This window comes from Phascolarctos cinereus, unplaced genomic scaffold (assembly GCF_003287225.1).
Source record: "Phascolarctos cinereus isolate Bilbo 61053 unplaced genomic scaffold, phaCin_HiC Scaffold_2;HRSCAF=192, whole genome shotgun sequence".
NCBI lineage: Eukaryota > Metazoa > Chordata > Mammalia > Diprotodontia > Phascolarctidae > Phascolarctos > Phascolarctos cinereus.
In genome coordinates this window covers 118,508,150-118,524,047 of record NW_027555625.1, presented here as the reverse complement: position 1 = coordinate 118,524,047, position 15,898 = coordinate 118,508,150, and the positions used below count along the sequence as shown (strand labels likewise).

The 15,898-nt window shown below is 34.2% G+C and overlaps 1 protein-coding gene across 3 annotated transcripts in view; it reads left to right on the top strand.

Moving 5' to 3' along the window:
- Window positions 1-15,675, top strand: part of PPP3R1 (protein phosphatase 3 regulatory subunit B, alpha) — a 117,812-nt gene extending 102,137 nt beyond the window's left edge. For 2 of the 3 annotated variants that reach the window (XM_020985407.2, XM_020985409.2), the window contains exons 3-6: window positions 8,557-8,733; window positions 9,788-9,847; window positions 10,706-10,890; window positions 13,541-15,675. In XM_020985407.2, the coding sequence (XP_020841066.1) occupies window positions 8,557-8,733; window positions 9,788-9,847; window positions 10,706-10,890; window positions 13,541-13,588 (470 nt within the window). In that variant the 3' untranslated portion in view covers window positions 13,589-15,675. The other variant, XM_020985408.2, reaches the window with a different exon arrangement.
- The last annotated feature ends 223 nt before the right edge of the window (window positions 15,676-15,898 follow it).

Below are 15,898 nucleotides of genomic sequence, written 5' to 3'. Positions count from 1 at the left end.
ACAAAAGACACAGAACCAAATGACTTAACAATGAAAAATTAAGTGATGAGTGAGTTGAAGAAATAGAAAATAATTATGTAAAAGAAATCAATGATGAAATAGAATACCAAATTTTTTTGGATGTAGCTAATGTGATCTCCAGGGGGGAAATCATATCTCTGCAAACATGACAAAATAGACAACATTAACAAAATTTTAAAAAGGATTGCTGAACAGAATATGCATTTTTAAAAGTTAGTTAACAAATTTAAAACATTCACAAAGAAGGAAATACTAAAATTAGAGATAAACTGGAAACCAAAAAGACAATAGAAATGATTAATAAAGAAAACTAAAAGCTGGTGAAAAGTCTAATAAATTTGAGAAACCATTAGCTAATCTTATTAAAAGAGGACAGAAAATCAAATCAATAAAAATAGCAGGTGAGCAAGATGAAATGACAGCTAGAAGAAATCAAAAGAATAATCAGAACCTATTTATATGGTTATATGCTAACAAAACTGAGAACACAAAAGAAATAGAGAAATGCCTTCAAAAACAAAATACCCAAACTGTCAGAAAACCAGATAGAGATTTTAAATAACTCAGCTTCAGAAAAAGAATTGTAAAGAAATGACCAAAAGTGAGAGTGGGGACGTCTTGGACCCAATTGATTCATAAGAGAATTCTATCAAACTTTTAAAGAACAGTTAGTACCCAGACTTCACAAGTTATTCTCAGAAATTAATAGACCGCACCCTATCAGAATTCTTTTATGAGACAAATATCTAAACCAGAGAAAGATAAAACACAGAAGGAAAACTATCCCAATTCATGAATATTAACTAAAAAAAATTTAAACACAGTCCTGTCAAACATATTCCAGTGGTTTATCCAAGAAATATGACCTTGGAATTCCAAATGAATTTTGTTATTATTTTATCAAATTCTGTGAAGTATCCCTTCCCTTCACTAATTTAATTTGTGTTGAATTAACTTTGGTATTATTTTCATTTTTATTATATTGGCACAGCCCAGCCCTGCAGCATAGAATATTCCTCGAGCTGTGTCATATACAATGGGGGTACCATAGAACCTTGTCCAGATAACACAAGAGTAAAGCAAAGATGCCCATTCTTCATTTTATTATTTGAAATAGAGAAATACTAGCAACATCCATAAGACAAGAAAAAGAAATTAAAGGCCTAAAGATAGGTAATGAAGAGAGAAAACTATCTTTACTTGCTGATGATCCAATAGTGTATTGCAAGTCCTAGGGAATAAACAAAGTTACTGAGACAATTAAAAACTTCAGCAAAGTTGCAGGCTACAGAGTAATCCCTCAGAAATCATTTCTATATTAGTAACAAAATCTAAGAAGCAATAATGGAAAAGGAAATCTCATTTTAATTAATTACAAAGCACATAAAATATTCAGGAATTGATCTACCCCATACAAAAGACTTGAGGTTCAATTACAAAGATGTACAAACTAGACAAGGAAGAATCAGAGACAATGGAACTCAATAACCCAGGGTTCAATAAAGTGGACAATATAAATTACTAAAAACTGCTGGGAAAACAAGAAAGTAATCTGGAAGAGATTAGACTTAGACCAGCATCTTATACCGTACTCCACAATACATTCTAAATTGATAGACAATTGTAAATATTAAAGATTATACTATTTTAAAAAATTAAAAGCACATCATGTACCTCTCACAGCTGTGGGTAGGAGATGTATTATTAACCAAACAAGGGATAGAAATAATTACAAAAGGTCAAATAGATAAGTTTGAGTATGTGAAATTGAAAAGTCCCCGTCATAGACAAAATTAACATACCCAAGATGAGAAGGAAGGTGGCCAAATGGGAAAAAAAATCTTTGTATCATATTTCTCTTATCAGTATTTGGTATTCAAAGTATATAAATGATTAACAAATATATAGAAGAGTTGCAAAATATTCACAACCACATTAAAGAATGCCCAAATTCACTGAGGATAAGAGAAATAAAAATCAAAGCCCTCCGAGGTGTCACCTCACACCCTACAAAGTGGCAAAGATGACAAGAATTGGCAATACTTATTGTTCGAGGGGCATGATAGGCACGTTAATTCCTTTGTTGGTGGAGCTGTGTGAAATGGTATAGTTATTTTGGAAAGCAAGTTGGAATTATGTAAATAAAGTGACTTTACTCAGTCTCAGAGACTATCCCAGGGCTTTTACAACCCAAGGAAGCTATCAATAAGAAGAAGGCCCTCATATACTCCAGAATATTTATTGCAGCGTTTGTGGGATAGTAAAGCAATGGGAAGTGGTAGTTAAGTATTCCCCATCTATTTGGGGAATAACCAAATTGTGGGACATAAATATATTGGGATATTATTACTATGCTATAATAATTGATGTTTACAAGGAACACAGATAAGCATGTGAAGACATGACCTGAGGAAAAGTGAAGTAAAGCAGAGCCAAGAAAACTATACACAATGACTACAACAATCAATATAAATGGAAAGTAGAAACACACCAAAATAATCATAAGTGAATATACCCAGATTATAAAGATAAAAGAATGATTCAAATGAAGAGACAGGAGAGGACTGACTCCCTCCCCACCCCCAACTCCCCTTCCTTCAAGGATATGAGAGGTCCACAGGTGTTGTACATTACACATGATTTTGGACTTTAATATTTTGATCTGTTGGGTTGATTTTTTTCTTTTTTTTGTCTTTAAAAATACTATTTGTTACATGGGATGGCTGTCTGGGAGAGATACACTGGTAAAAATAGTGATGTGATGTAAAAAATAAAAGACATTAAAAAAACCTAATTTAAAAAAATAAAGATGTAAAAATGATAAATATAATCGATACAGAGAAATATGGAAAGACATACATGTATGAACTGATACCAGGTGAAGTGGAAAAGAATATTCGAAAGAGCAGGAACAAAACAGTTGTAACTGAATGCTACAAAACTATGACATGAGAAGGCAGCTCCTTCCCTGTAGAGGTGGGCGGATTTTGTATGGGAAACACTATATAATATTCCTTTTTAAATGGGTTGATTACCTTTCTTGAACTTTTTTTTCTCTTTTATTCTTTCTTAAAAGGGATGTCCCTGTAGCTGTTTAGATAGAGGCAGCAGTGAATAAAGTGCTGAGCCTGGAATCAGGAAGAACTGAGTTCAAATACAGCTTTAGATACTTATTAGCTAAGTGCCCTTGGGCAAGTCACTTAACCTCTGTCTGCCTCAGTTTTCGCAACTGTAAAATGGTAATACTAATAATAGCACCTAACTTGCAGGGTGATTTTGAGTGTAGAATAAGATATTTATAAAGCATTTAGCAGAACGCCTGGCACATAGCAGATACCTAGTAGAGTGCCAGGCCTGGAGTCAGGAAGACTCATCTTTGTGAGTTCAAAACTGGTCTCAGACACCTATTAGCTGTGTGACCCTGGGCAAGTCACTTAATCCTTTTTGCTTGTTTCCTCATCTGTAAAATGAGCTGGAGAAGGAAATGGCAAACCACTCCAGGATCTTTGCCCCCCCAAAACACCTAAACTCAAGAAGAGTCAAACAACTGAAAATCAACTCAACAACAACATTAAATGATTGTTCCCCTTTTCCTCCCATCCCTCACTTCCAGGAAGCAGAGGGGGAGCAACATATTGGTAAATGTAAGTGGTGTAAAAATGAAACTTAATAAAAATTATTTTAGTTAATTTTTGTGGTAGTTGTACTTAACAATATGAAAAAAAATTAAACCATTTTCTTAAAGTTTTTTGGAAAAAACCCTTTAACCTGTGTTTAAGTACAGGTATTCTAAGAATATATTGCCGAACTTGTCTTAAAAATCATGCTACTAAAGTGACTCTTATCTACTTTAAAGAATTTTACACTTGGATAGCATAGTGGATGGAGCACCAGGCCTAGAGTCTGGAAGACTCATCTTTGTGAGTTCAAATCTGGCCTCAAACACTTGTTTGTAGCTGGGTGACCCTGGGCAAGTCATTTAACTCTGTCTCAGTTTTCCTCATCTGTAAAATAAGCTGGAGAAGAAAATGGCAAACCATTTCAGTATCTTTGCCAAGAAAACCCCAAATGGGATAATGAAGAGTCAGACATGACTGAACAACAGCTAAACCTAATTCAACAAATTGATATTCAAGTACTTGAAGGGATAGAACTATAATTCATTCTTATTTTGTAGTCTCAACAGCCTCTGGCACATAAGTGTTCAAGTACTTGTTGGATGAGTGAAACAACTAGTCTTTTCTGCATACTAGGGAAAACTCGGCATTTTGAGAGATGCGTTTAGATATGTGCTTTTCTTTTAGAGACGAGTCTTAAACCCTGGTCTCCTGGACTCTAGGGCAGGCCTCTCTATGCACTAAACCTGGCAATTTCTTGTTTTATAAGGTATGTAATTTTCAGGTGTAGCCAACCTAGTATGAGCTCACTCACTGTCTATAAGACTTATGGGGTTGAGGGAATGATGCCATATTTTAGAGAGAAGAATTAAAATTGTTTTGGTTCCCTAGCTGAAAGTAGGATTGTAGCAACCTGAGGAATGGGAGGTGGATACAAAAATAGAGTATTTCCCTTTATACTTTTAATTAAGATACTTGAAAATCAAAGAAATATATATTTTAAAAAAATTTTTTTTTTTGCTTCTTAGGCAATTGGGGTTAAGTGACTTGCCCAGGGTCACACAACTAGTAGATGTCAAGTGAAAAATCAAAGAAATATTTAAAATAATTGTTTTACATTTCTCTGAAAGGCTGAAATAACAAAGACACAGAGGATAGGTAGTCAGGTCATTGCAGCAGGGGACTCATAGAATATTATTTCAGAACATTCAGACTTACTGAAGTAATTTTTTTTTCATTCATAAACATGAGTATTTTAAATGATAGGATAATCCTAATAAGAATGCCCCTAGTAAGACTTTCTATAAATAGTTGTTAATATCCCATGGAAATGAACTTAGGGTAAACAGATTTCTGTATTATGGTAAAACTTTATTTAAATTTAGACATTACTGGCAGTCACATTTCAAGTCATCAGTATTTGGAAATTAACTATATCTTCTGCCTTTGAAGTTTGGAAAGGAAGAAGTGATGCATGTACTGCATCTTGGTTTTTGTATTTAGGTGAGTTCAAGCAATTAAGGTGTCTTTGAGAATGGTATATGAAGTGAGATGAAGGATAAATTTAAAAGCTTAGCTAATAACTAAATTTAGCCCTTAAAATATTTCTCTTCACCAGATTGATTAAGCATTATTTTGGCTGAATATTTACTACCAGCTTGATTATTGGACTTTCAGATAAGTTAAGCATTTGGATTTTATGGTTTATAAATAGAGATTGATTGCCATATTGTAACCACTGATTATAGAAGATGTGCTTAGCCTCCCCTTAAGCCTTTTTTTTTCCTTAAAAGATTAGGGATTTTTACCTGGGAGTGTATGGACAAGGGAATATGTAGATAGATATCCGGAGAGTCCATGAACTTGAATGGAATTACATCTTTAGTTTCACTATTATGAATTGCAGGCAACAAAATAATTGTTTTGAGGAGAGGTACAAAGGCTTCCCCAGGCTGCCAGAAGGAAGGGTACATGACACAATACAAAATTTAAAAAAAACCCCTACTTTAGAGGGTTTTATCTAGACTTTTAAAGCAGCGTCTCTGTTGGTCAGGATGTTAATGTAATTATAGATGATGTCAGTATCATACTGCTACAAAATCTTTGGGCATGCATTAGCCTTTGTTATTCTTTGGCAGCTCAACATTTAATAGAAGACGTAATATCAATGAAGGCAAGGGATACCTTTAAAGCCAGTCATAAGAATTTCACTGTTTCCTGGTTATCATCATAGTCATAGTGCTTATCACCAACTAACTTGCATTACTGTATACAGAGATGAAAAATTCTAGCAATAGGATGATATCTCTGACAGAAATAAAGCATCGATACTTATCAAAATAATACATTGTCAGCCTCAAAAGATACCAGCCATCAATTAAACTATTATGTTAAAAACAGTATTGTTAAACACAGTGGCAGACACTAGCATTTATTAAGTGTCTACTAGATGCCAGGGTAAGCACTGAGAATATATTTTTTTAAAAAAAGTAAAAGACAATACTTGTCTCCAAGGAGCTCATAGTTTAATGGGAGAGACAAGTTTTCCCTAGTCTTCCTTAATCCTCTGAGATTATCCCAACGTATCCTGTTGTCTCTGCAAACTGATGCAGGAAAAACTGGAGCAAACCTTCATTAAAAAATGAAGATTGTACATTTCTGTTCTTTTCCTTTTCCAACAACCAGTCAAATATTGCACATGTCAGAGAAGACTTCTAGTAATATTAGTGATGAGAAAGGTGCCCCCTTGTACCAGAGAAAAAGAAAATCACTGTAACTTTTAGGAATGACTATCCTAATGTAGCAGTTAACATTACAATATGAACAATTTGAGGACTAAGTGATCACTTTGCTAGAATAGATGTGAATATTCAAGTGCCAAAATTAAAACTTTTATGACTATCTTTCTATGAAAACATATAGTACATTATTTACTAAGGTAAAAAAGGTATTCAGACGATTTCTTGGTCTGGACTCATACTGCTTTGCTTTTTCTAATATGTTTCAGTCATTTCTATTGTTTTACTTCTTTAGTCTGTTTAAAATCTAGGTCAGAAAAGGAAATGGGACATGGAAGACAACCAATTCTCATAATTTTTTTGTAAAAGTAAGCCAAATATGGAAGTTGTGATTACTACTTTCTAGTAAAGTACATAGGTTTTGTAACAGTTATTTTCGGTTCCTAACTTCCGGAAAAGCTTTTCCTCCTTGCTTCTGGATTTGGGGCTGTTCATACCATTCAAATTGTTAGCATAGTACAGTGTAAAAAAATATTGGATTTGGAATCATGGCACTTAGGTTCAGATCCTGGATCTGCCACTAAATATCAATGTGACTTTGGGCAAGTCCTTTTATTTCTCTAAGGTTGTTTATCCATTTGTAAAATAAGGAAGTTGGACTAGATGACTCCTAAGATCTCTTCCAGATTTAAATCTATGATTCAGTCAGTCAGAAAGCATTTATTAAGCACCTCTTATGTGCCAGACACTGTGCTGAGCACTGAGGATATAAAGGAAGGCAAAAGACAGTCCTTGCCCTTAAGGAGCTCACAGTCTAATGGAGGAGACAGCATGCAAACAACTATGTAACAAATAAAATGCAGAATAAATTGAGATCATCTCAAAGGGAAGGCATTCACATTAAGGATGATTGGGAGAGATTTATTTTAGAAGGTGAGATTTTTGCTGTTACTTGAAAGAAGCTAGAAAGTGGAGATGAGGAGGAAGAGGATCCCAGGCATGCAGAGTGGCCAGTGAAAATACTTGTAGTCAGGAAATAGTGATTTGTGAGAGGAACAGCAAGGAGGCCAGTGTACCACAGAATGGCAGAGTACGGGGTAGGAATTAAAGCACAGAAGACTAAAAAGGTAGTCAAGGACCAGGTTCTATGGAGCTGTAAAAACCAGAGGATTTTATCTTTGATCCTGAGGTTATAAGGGAGTAAATGGGGAAGAGGACGAAATGGTTAAGACCTACATTTCAGAAAGACAGATTTGATAGCTGACTGGAGGAAGATAGGGCAAGACAACCAGTAGCCTATTATAATGATCCATGCATGAAGTGAGGAGGACCTGTGCCAGAGTTTGTAGCAGTGTCAGAAGAGAAGAGGGACCTTGTGTGAGATATGTTTTGAAGGTAAAATAGACAAGACTTTGCAACAGATGGGATATGAGAGTGAGGAGTCAAGGATGACTTTTAACTTCTGTGAAGTTCCTAAAGATAAGAACCTCTCCAGAAGTGGAGGAGGGATCCCCCTCACTGGAGACCTTTCAAGTAAGGAGAGATAGGTGACTTACCTATAGAGCTTGTTATAGAAGAGATTCTTGTTCACCTGTGAGTTGGAAAAGTCTAAGATTGTAATTGTGACTTGCCTCAGGTCATATAGCTAGTTGGTTCAATGAGCTTGTAACTGGAATCCAGTGCTGATTTTGCGTGAAAATTTCATGCTCTTTCCCCTATATGTTCTATATTATTTTAAAGGAGAAATATTTTAAAATAATTGGAATTGAGTGATTTTCCAGTATATAAATTGTTTGGATTAAGAATAAGAGGAGTAGGGCTTTTAAACAGCATAAGGGATTTAATTGTCTTAGTAGAAAGCCACATGACCACCAAGATAAGCATTATCAAATCCTTCTGCGAAGTCCTGGGGATTCCCACATACTGTTAATGAAGCACAGGTTTTGTGTTATTATGGCAGGCATTAGCAAAAAAAAAGGTAACAACTATAAAATTTGTAAAACTTTTTAAGACTTTATCAGAGGGTTATTATAAGAAAGCAGAGTTAAAGTACGTGGTTGTCATGTCATAATTGGAAATTAAGTTACTAAACTGCCAGAAAAAAAATAGTGATTTGCTGTGCTATAGACTTAGTACAGTAAAACTGATTTTTTAATCATCTGCTACCTTTCTTTTTTTAGTTGATGCTGATGAAATTAAAAGGCTAGGAAAGAGATTTAAGAAGCTTGATTTGGACAACTCTGGTTCTTTGAGTGTGGAAGAGTTCATGTCTTTGCCTGAGTTGCAACAGAACCCATTAGTTCAGCGAGTAATAGATATATTTGACACAGATGGCAATGGAGAAGTAGACTTCAAAGGTAAGAAATTAGTTTTAACGCGAAATCCTAAGAAATATGTGTTCTCTTCTTTACAGTTCTTGTGTTCACAAAGTTCTTAAAATTTTAAATGTCTTTTTGTTCTTATTAATTCTGATTGCAATAATATAGTTTCTATATACATCAGGACCAGAATATATTAATTTATGATAATATATTAAAATGTAATATCATTGAAGCATTAAGAGTTAAGAGGTTTATTGGTACAAAATTAGTTTGAGGAAAATAGGAAAACTGATATTTGACTCTTCAAAATACCTCAGTAAGCATTTTGATCAAATTTTCCTTGTGCTTAGAAAATGAGTTTTAACTTTGATTAACTTTAAAAGTCAATTTTGTAGTTTATGGGAATATGTGGTATGAAATTTTAAATGGACTGCAGTTAGTAAGGGTAAGTACATGTATTACCTTAGCCAGGATTATTTTATCTTAACTAATATGGATTTTACAGTGACAATCTGCTGCAGTTCTGCAATTGTTTTACCAATAGATAGTCCCATATTTTTATGAAAACTTGAACATTTTCGTGTCCTTTAATATTTACAGTTGTGATTATAAAATTCATCCTTATTTTTTTTGTTGGTTGTTTAAAAATTAGCAATTTTTATTTGAGAAACCACTGCTATATTAATTTGGGGTTTGATCCCATCAAAACAATGTCATCTACAATAAGAGCATCTCAAGGCCCCATTATCTATAAGAAATCTCCTACCACATGGTAAGAGCTGAATTGAATAGTTATCATTGTCTCTGTTGGGGTAGCTCTTGTTAGGCAAGGTGTCACATATTTCTGTGCTTACTATCATGGTCAGAATGTCAGGCAGTGAACTTGCTCAACCAATCAAGCTAACTCTTTGAACATAACTCCTTCCATGGATGTTGCAGTGCACTTGTTTATGAGGGCATTTTCAGATTTTGAAAATGGGTGGAAATTCTTTATTTTTTTTAATGAATATGTAAAATAATCTTTTTTTTAAAATGGGAAAACAGTATATTCTATTTTATAAATGCTGTTTTTGTGCTTTCTACGTCTTAGAATTCATTGAAGGAGTTTCTCAGTTCAGTGTCAAAGGAGATAAGGAACAGAAATTAAGGTGTAAGTATCTTAATTTTTTCACATTACAGTAACTGCTTTTCAAATATGTAACATATAACATATGTGGTACTTGTATACTTTTAAACGAAGAAAATTTCTTTGAGGGTCTTGGTGTAGATGTTAATGGTCAAAATCCTAGTCAAGGATACTTTGAGGGACCTGTACCTAACACTTTTTAATCATAAGATTTAGTGCTGGTAGGGACCTCAGAGATCATATTCCTCAGCTTATAGATGAGGAAATGGAGGCCGAATGAGGTGAAGTGATTTGTCGAAAGTTGTCCAGGCAGAGATTTGAATTAAGTTCTAATGACTCTGGATCAAGTGGATTTCTTTTCCTCTCTTTCCCACTTTCCACTTATTTCAGTTTTTAGCTAGACAGAGAAGTATGCAGACAACATTTCGTTTTCCTAATCATCTAAATGTTTTCATAGTGTCAGTTCTAATACAGTACTTAATGTTTTAACTACTTGGAGTAGTGGATGTCATATTTCAGAATATTACAAATTATATAAACCATTTTTTAAAAAGTCTTTAGCCTCAACTTTTATGAAAGAAATATGTCACTTTCATATTCTGAGATAAAAGTTCCAAGTTTTTGCTGATGCATTGTGCCTAGTAAACATGGATAAATGTATTTTTTTTATAGAAATAGAACAAAACTTTCTAATAGCATTTGTGAAATAACTTAATACATGCGAGGCCTGAGAACTAAACCCATATGTATTGGTAATTAAATTGCTTTCAAATTTCCTATAAAACTTATAGTTATGGATCTTCTAGAGTTGTTTATATAATATTAATGCTTTTTTTTTTGTTTATCATACTGGCTGTTGACTATTTCTTACTTTTTTAAAAGTTGCTTTCCGAATCTATGACATGGATAAAGATGGCTATATTTCCAATGGGGAGCTCTTCCAGGTGCTGAAGATGATGGTGGGGAACAATCTGAAAGATACACAGTTACAACAAATTGTAGACAAAACCATAATTAATGCAGATAAGGATGGAGATGGAAGAATATCCTTTGAAGAATTCTGTGCTGTATGTATTTACAGATTTTTCATTTAGTTATAACTTATAAAAGCCAATAGTTTGGGCAAAAAAAGATATATTTTTTAAAACATCTTGCATCTGATTTGCATTGTATCATTTAGTTCTGCCGTGCCATTCTACGTAGATATCCTGTTTTTGTATCATAGTTTTTCAGTTGTCATATAAGTAACTTTAAACTATTTTTAAATGAGTTGCTTTACTAGTCACATTAAAATCAGAAAATTAAAATATTTTTATAGTTGTGGGTAATAAATATTTTGATGGTAATTTAACTAAATGTTGGTAATGTAGTGTAAACTAATGGTACCAGTAACTGAATTCCTATTGAGTAAATAAAACTTTTAACCATAAAGTGGAATACACTAATATAGTTTAAATTCAATTTAAATGACAGTTTATTATGCATGTTTCTTTTGTGTGTGTTGTTGCTTGTTGTCTTTAAACCTGAGTTTTACCACAACGTGTCTTTGTTTAACATTTGGTTTAATTGTGCAATCTGTGATTGTGGGAATATTTTTCTGTTATTTCTATTTCTATTATGAAGCAGCCAGATATAGTAGAAAGAGTGCTGGACTGGAGTCAGGAGATACCCAGGACTCACTTTTACCTCTTTATTTATACATTTATATACTAGTTATGTGACCATGAGCAAAGTCACTTAATCTGAGTTTCAGTTTCTTCATTTCTGAAACAGAAAAAAAAGTAATACTTATACTACTTGCCCAAGGGCTGTTATGAGTATCAAGTGAGATAACATTTGCAAAGCAGCTAATCTCAGCATCACCAAACCTGGTCTCAGGTGCCTTCTGTGACCACATACTGTATACAGAACCTTGGGCAAGTCACTTAAATGCTCAGTTCCCCCCAGTGCGTGCTCTAAGGCTCCAAGCTTTACGGCACGTTCCTGTCTGCATTGGTGCTACACAGGCCTTCCTGGGACTTCCTACACCAATGAAATTATGTATACAGTTGTTGGCTGTTAGAAAAGTTTGAGTGGTGACAGGGAAAGGTTATAGAAAATGAATGCCAGTTGATGCTGCTATTAAGAAGTTTCTGTAGTCATCTATTCAACACGTGTATTTCTAAGCTCTGCATAAAGTAATGTTATTTGTAATATATTACATGTACGTTCTGAACCTAATTTACAAGGACAGACTCAAGAATGTATTTTCTAAGGGTTCATAAAGAGTTTGTGCACAAGGAACATTCTAAGAATGGAGGCATGAAAGGACTTGCCATGTCTGGGAAAGAGCAGAGCTGATTGCTGGCTGCATAAGCAGAGGGCATGAGAAGGGGAGAAGTAGTTGGAGACAAGCTCAGGTGTCAGGTTGCAGTCAGTACTTGAACATCCCACATTATCCTTCCAGCCCCATCCCATTTCTCCTTTCCTCACTGCCATTGCAGAGAAGGCTTACTGAATAGGTGTTAATAGTCTGTGGGTACAAAGGATTGGAGGAAGAATCTGAAGAGAAAGCAGGCTCAAGAAGCATGGTTCGTTTTACCACCAGAGAAGAGAGTGAGAAGCGGCACAGGGCTGAGGACACGGGTGAGGCTAGGGCTAGACATCAGCTGGAGAGGGAAGAGGGAAGGAAATAGTCCCCAGAGCAGCTTCAGAGATTTATTTTCCTCTTGTTTCCTCCCACAGGCAGCAGCAGTCTAGGAAAAGAGGGAAATTTCAGGAACATTGGCAGATTATATACCACTAAGCTTACCCAAGCTGGGGTGGCTTTTGTTTTGGTTTGTTAGGTGGCTAAGTGTGTTCAAGTCAGGAACTGTGCGGGTATTTGGGACAGATGGTTTTACATTTAGATAAAATATATCAAGATGTTCATTACAGTAACTATTTTGTTAAATAATATAGTAATGGCTGTCTTACTAGATAATGGCAGTAATAGATATCTGTTAAATAATAGTTATGGCTATATAGTTAAATATTAGTAATAATTTTGTTAAACAGTAATAGCTATTTTATTAAATAATATTAGTAGCAGTAGTCCTATTAAAAGTAGTTTTATTAAGTAATATTAATAGTAGCTAATCTATCATATAATAGAATTTATACATATTTTAAGTCTATAAGAAAATGATGCACAGTCATTTTCACTCATTTAGTAGTCGTTTTGTTAATATTAGCTGTCATTACCAAAAAAAATAGCTGTCATTAAATAACAGCATAAGTTTTATTGAATAATAGCAGTATTAGCTAATTTAAGTCCATAAGAAAATGATACACTGTAATTTTTACTCATTTGTCATTTCATTTCTCAATAGGCTATTCTTCTAGAGTAATCAGGGAAGCTGTATTGGATTTTCAGAACAACTTTTAAAACTGAGTTTTACCATCCGATGTTAAGTTCCTAGAGCACAAAGAAAAAGCCTGTGAAGTTAGCTTTTCAAATACAATTCAATGTCATTTTTATCTGGATTAAAAATTAATCATCAGTTGACTTGGGAAGGAAGAGAGAGAGAACCCATGAGAAATTGTAGCTTGAGACAACTTTGTGAGAAGTTCCAGCTTCTGAAAGTAATAGATCTGAGGCAGCAGCTTGTTTTTATTGTAACTTTGGCAAGGCTATTACATTAATAAAGAGAGATTTCTCAGCTTGTGTTAAGCTTCATTTGTTCCTATCTATTTCAGGTTGTAGGAGGCCTAGATATCCACAAAAAGATGGTGGTAGATGTGTGACTCTCTTTAGAGCACCGCCCAACACTTTTGCTTTCTTCTCCATCTCTGAAGATCTGCTCAAGACGTCCAGCAACGCTATCTGTGTATTTAAATGGAAGTATTTTTCTCTGTGAAGCCACATTTTCCAACATGAGCCTCATGAAGCCAACTAAGTGTTATTGAACTCTTATTCTCTCAATAACTCCGTGTAGCACTTTAAAGTCTGAAGGACAGCAAGATGGAAAAGAGCATATCAGTGTGGTGGAGAAAGGGAAGGGTTGGCTTTTTAATTTATTTTTCCTCATCTTTTATAACAAGGAAATATCTATATATACATATGTAAATATTTATATATAGATATATGTAGCTTTCTATATGTAGTAGGTTGGCTTTAATTTAATATACTTGATTCAGAAGCAAAACTAGAATACAAAAGTGCCAAGCAGAACATAAACAGTTCGAAATATGGATATATACTTACTTTTATTTCACACAGTTTTATATATATAGTAGAAGTCTGTAAAATTTAAACTGGGTGTTAGGTCATCTGTTTTCCTTTTCCTGTGATGTTCAGATGTCTCATGACAGATTGATAAAGCATTGTTAACTTCCAGCTCTTTACCTTAATTACTTTTTTGTAACACAGGAGTCTATAGGTTTATTTATACCTGTTAATATATTACCAGGGACTGTGTCTCTTTGCTAAGCAGCTTTTAATACACTTCTGGTGAATGAAAAAAATGTAATTTCAATGCTAATGCCAAGAACTAGTCCTTGTGTTCATATAGTAACTGTGCAATGCTTGTGGCCACTTCATTCTGTTACTTAGTAACTGTGGAAACAGTTGCATTTATTAAAATATCCCTAAGCAATGTATATTATCAGCTGTAATGGGTTATTTTATACATGACAGCTAGAGTTGTTGTTTTAATGCATTGCTTAAAGATGAGGATTTGAGAATATCATGCAATTATCCAGAATTCTCACTTTTGATACATTGTGTAGTGAGATAAAATGTTTGTCGTTAAACTTAATGTTGGAATCATGTTTCCCTTCTGCACTAGAATAATGCAGGTAATGTAACCTATTGTAGGTAGTCTAATTAACTAATATTTAACGCGTGTGTATATGTATTATGTACACATATTTATACACGTATATTTCATACAAGGGGAAAATCTTGTTAACCTATGCCGCAGAAAAAAGAAACTTTCCATTATCCAAATTTGTACTATATGTCTGTAACAGGTCTAGAGTGTTTTACATTTATTTCCAGATTTGCCCAAATCATGATTTGTAACGCTAACTTGCTATATTTGTGTGACATAAAAGTAGTGAATCATGTTCTACCAACTACCCTTCCCTTTCTGCAATGGTACTATTGGCTGGAAAAAAAAATGTTATTAAACTTTTAGGGCAGTACAGTCTTTCCTAGTTTTTCTGTTTAACTGGTTTTATAATCAGCAATAGAAAAGTAAGGTTGTATGAATCTTCTTCAATTGAGCACCTCTCTGCCATAGCTGTTCCTTCAACTGAGTGCTGCACATCATGGGCTCTGTCTGTGAGAGAGAAACCCAGGTGCTTGGTGTCCTTGCATGACATGGAGTTTTGCATGTAGATCGATTTGAAATGTACCTCTTGTTTACATAATTTGCATAATTTAAAAAGATAATGTTGCCAAACTTTGGTAAATGTTAATGTTCAAACTGAAAATCTCCACTACATGTAACTTTCTTCCTCTGGATCAGTACGTGGCTTATAATCCCAGCCAGTGGTTTGATCTGTTCCAGTGTCAACTGCCATGTGCTCTGCTTCAAGGGGGAACTAGTCTTTTGTGAATTTTTTGTACATAAGTATTTGTTACAGATATTTTAGCAAATGCTTTCTATTTCTCTTGCTTGTGCATATCTTGGCTGGCGTTATAGAAAATAGTGCAAACATCATTTCCTTATTGGGGGATTTTTGTTTTGTTTTGTTTTTTAGTTTGTGTTGGGGGGGAATGGTTTATGTTGAATGTTAGTTTTTCTTCTGCATGCTACATCATGTTGTGTGGGATCTTTAGGAGACTTCATACTATATGAATAAAAAAATAAAATATTTGAACTTGCTACCATGTGTTCAAAGTGATCTTTGTTGAGTGATCTATAGCTAAGGAGTAGACATAAAGAAAAAAAGTACTCCCTACTACACAGCTCTTGACAATCTAGTTAGAAGTAGTCATGTTAAAGGAGTTGATGTATTTTAGGTGGGGGTGAAAAGACATTCTCAGTGACAAATATAATTCCTTAGGTAATATTAAATGTCTAGTTATTTGTCATCGAAGGGGGGAAA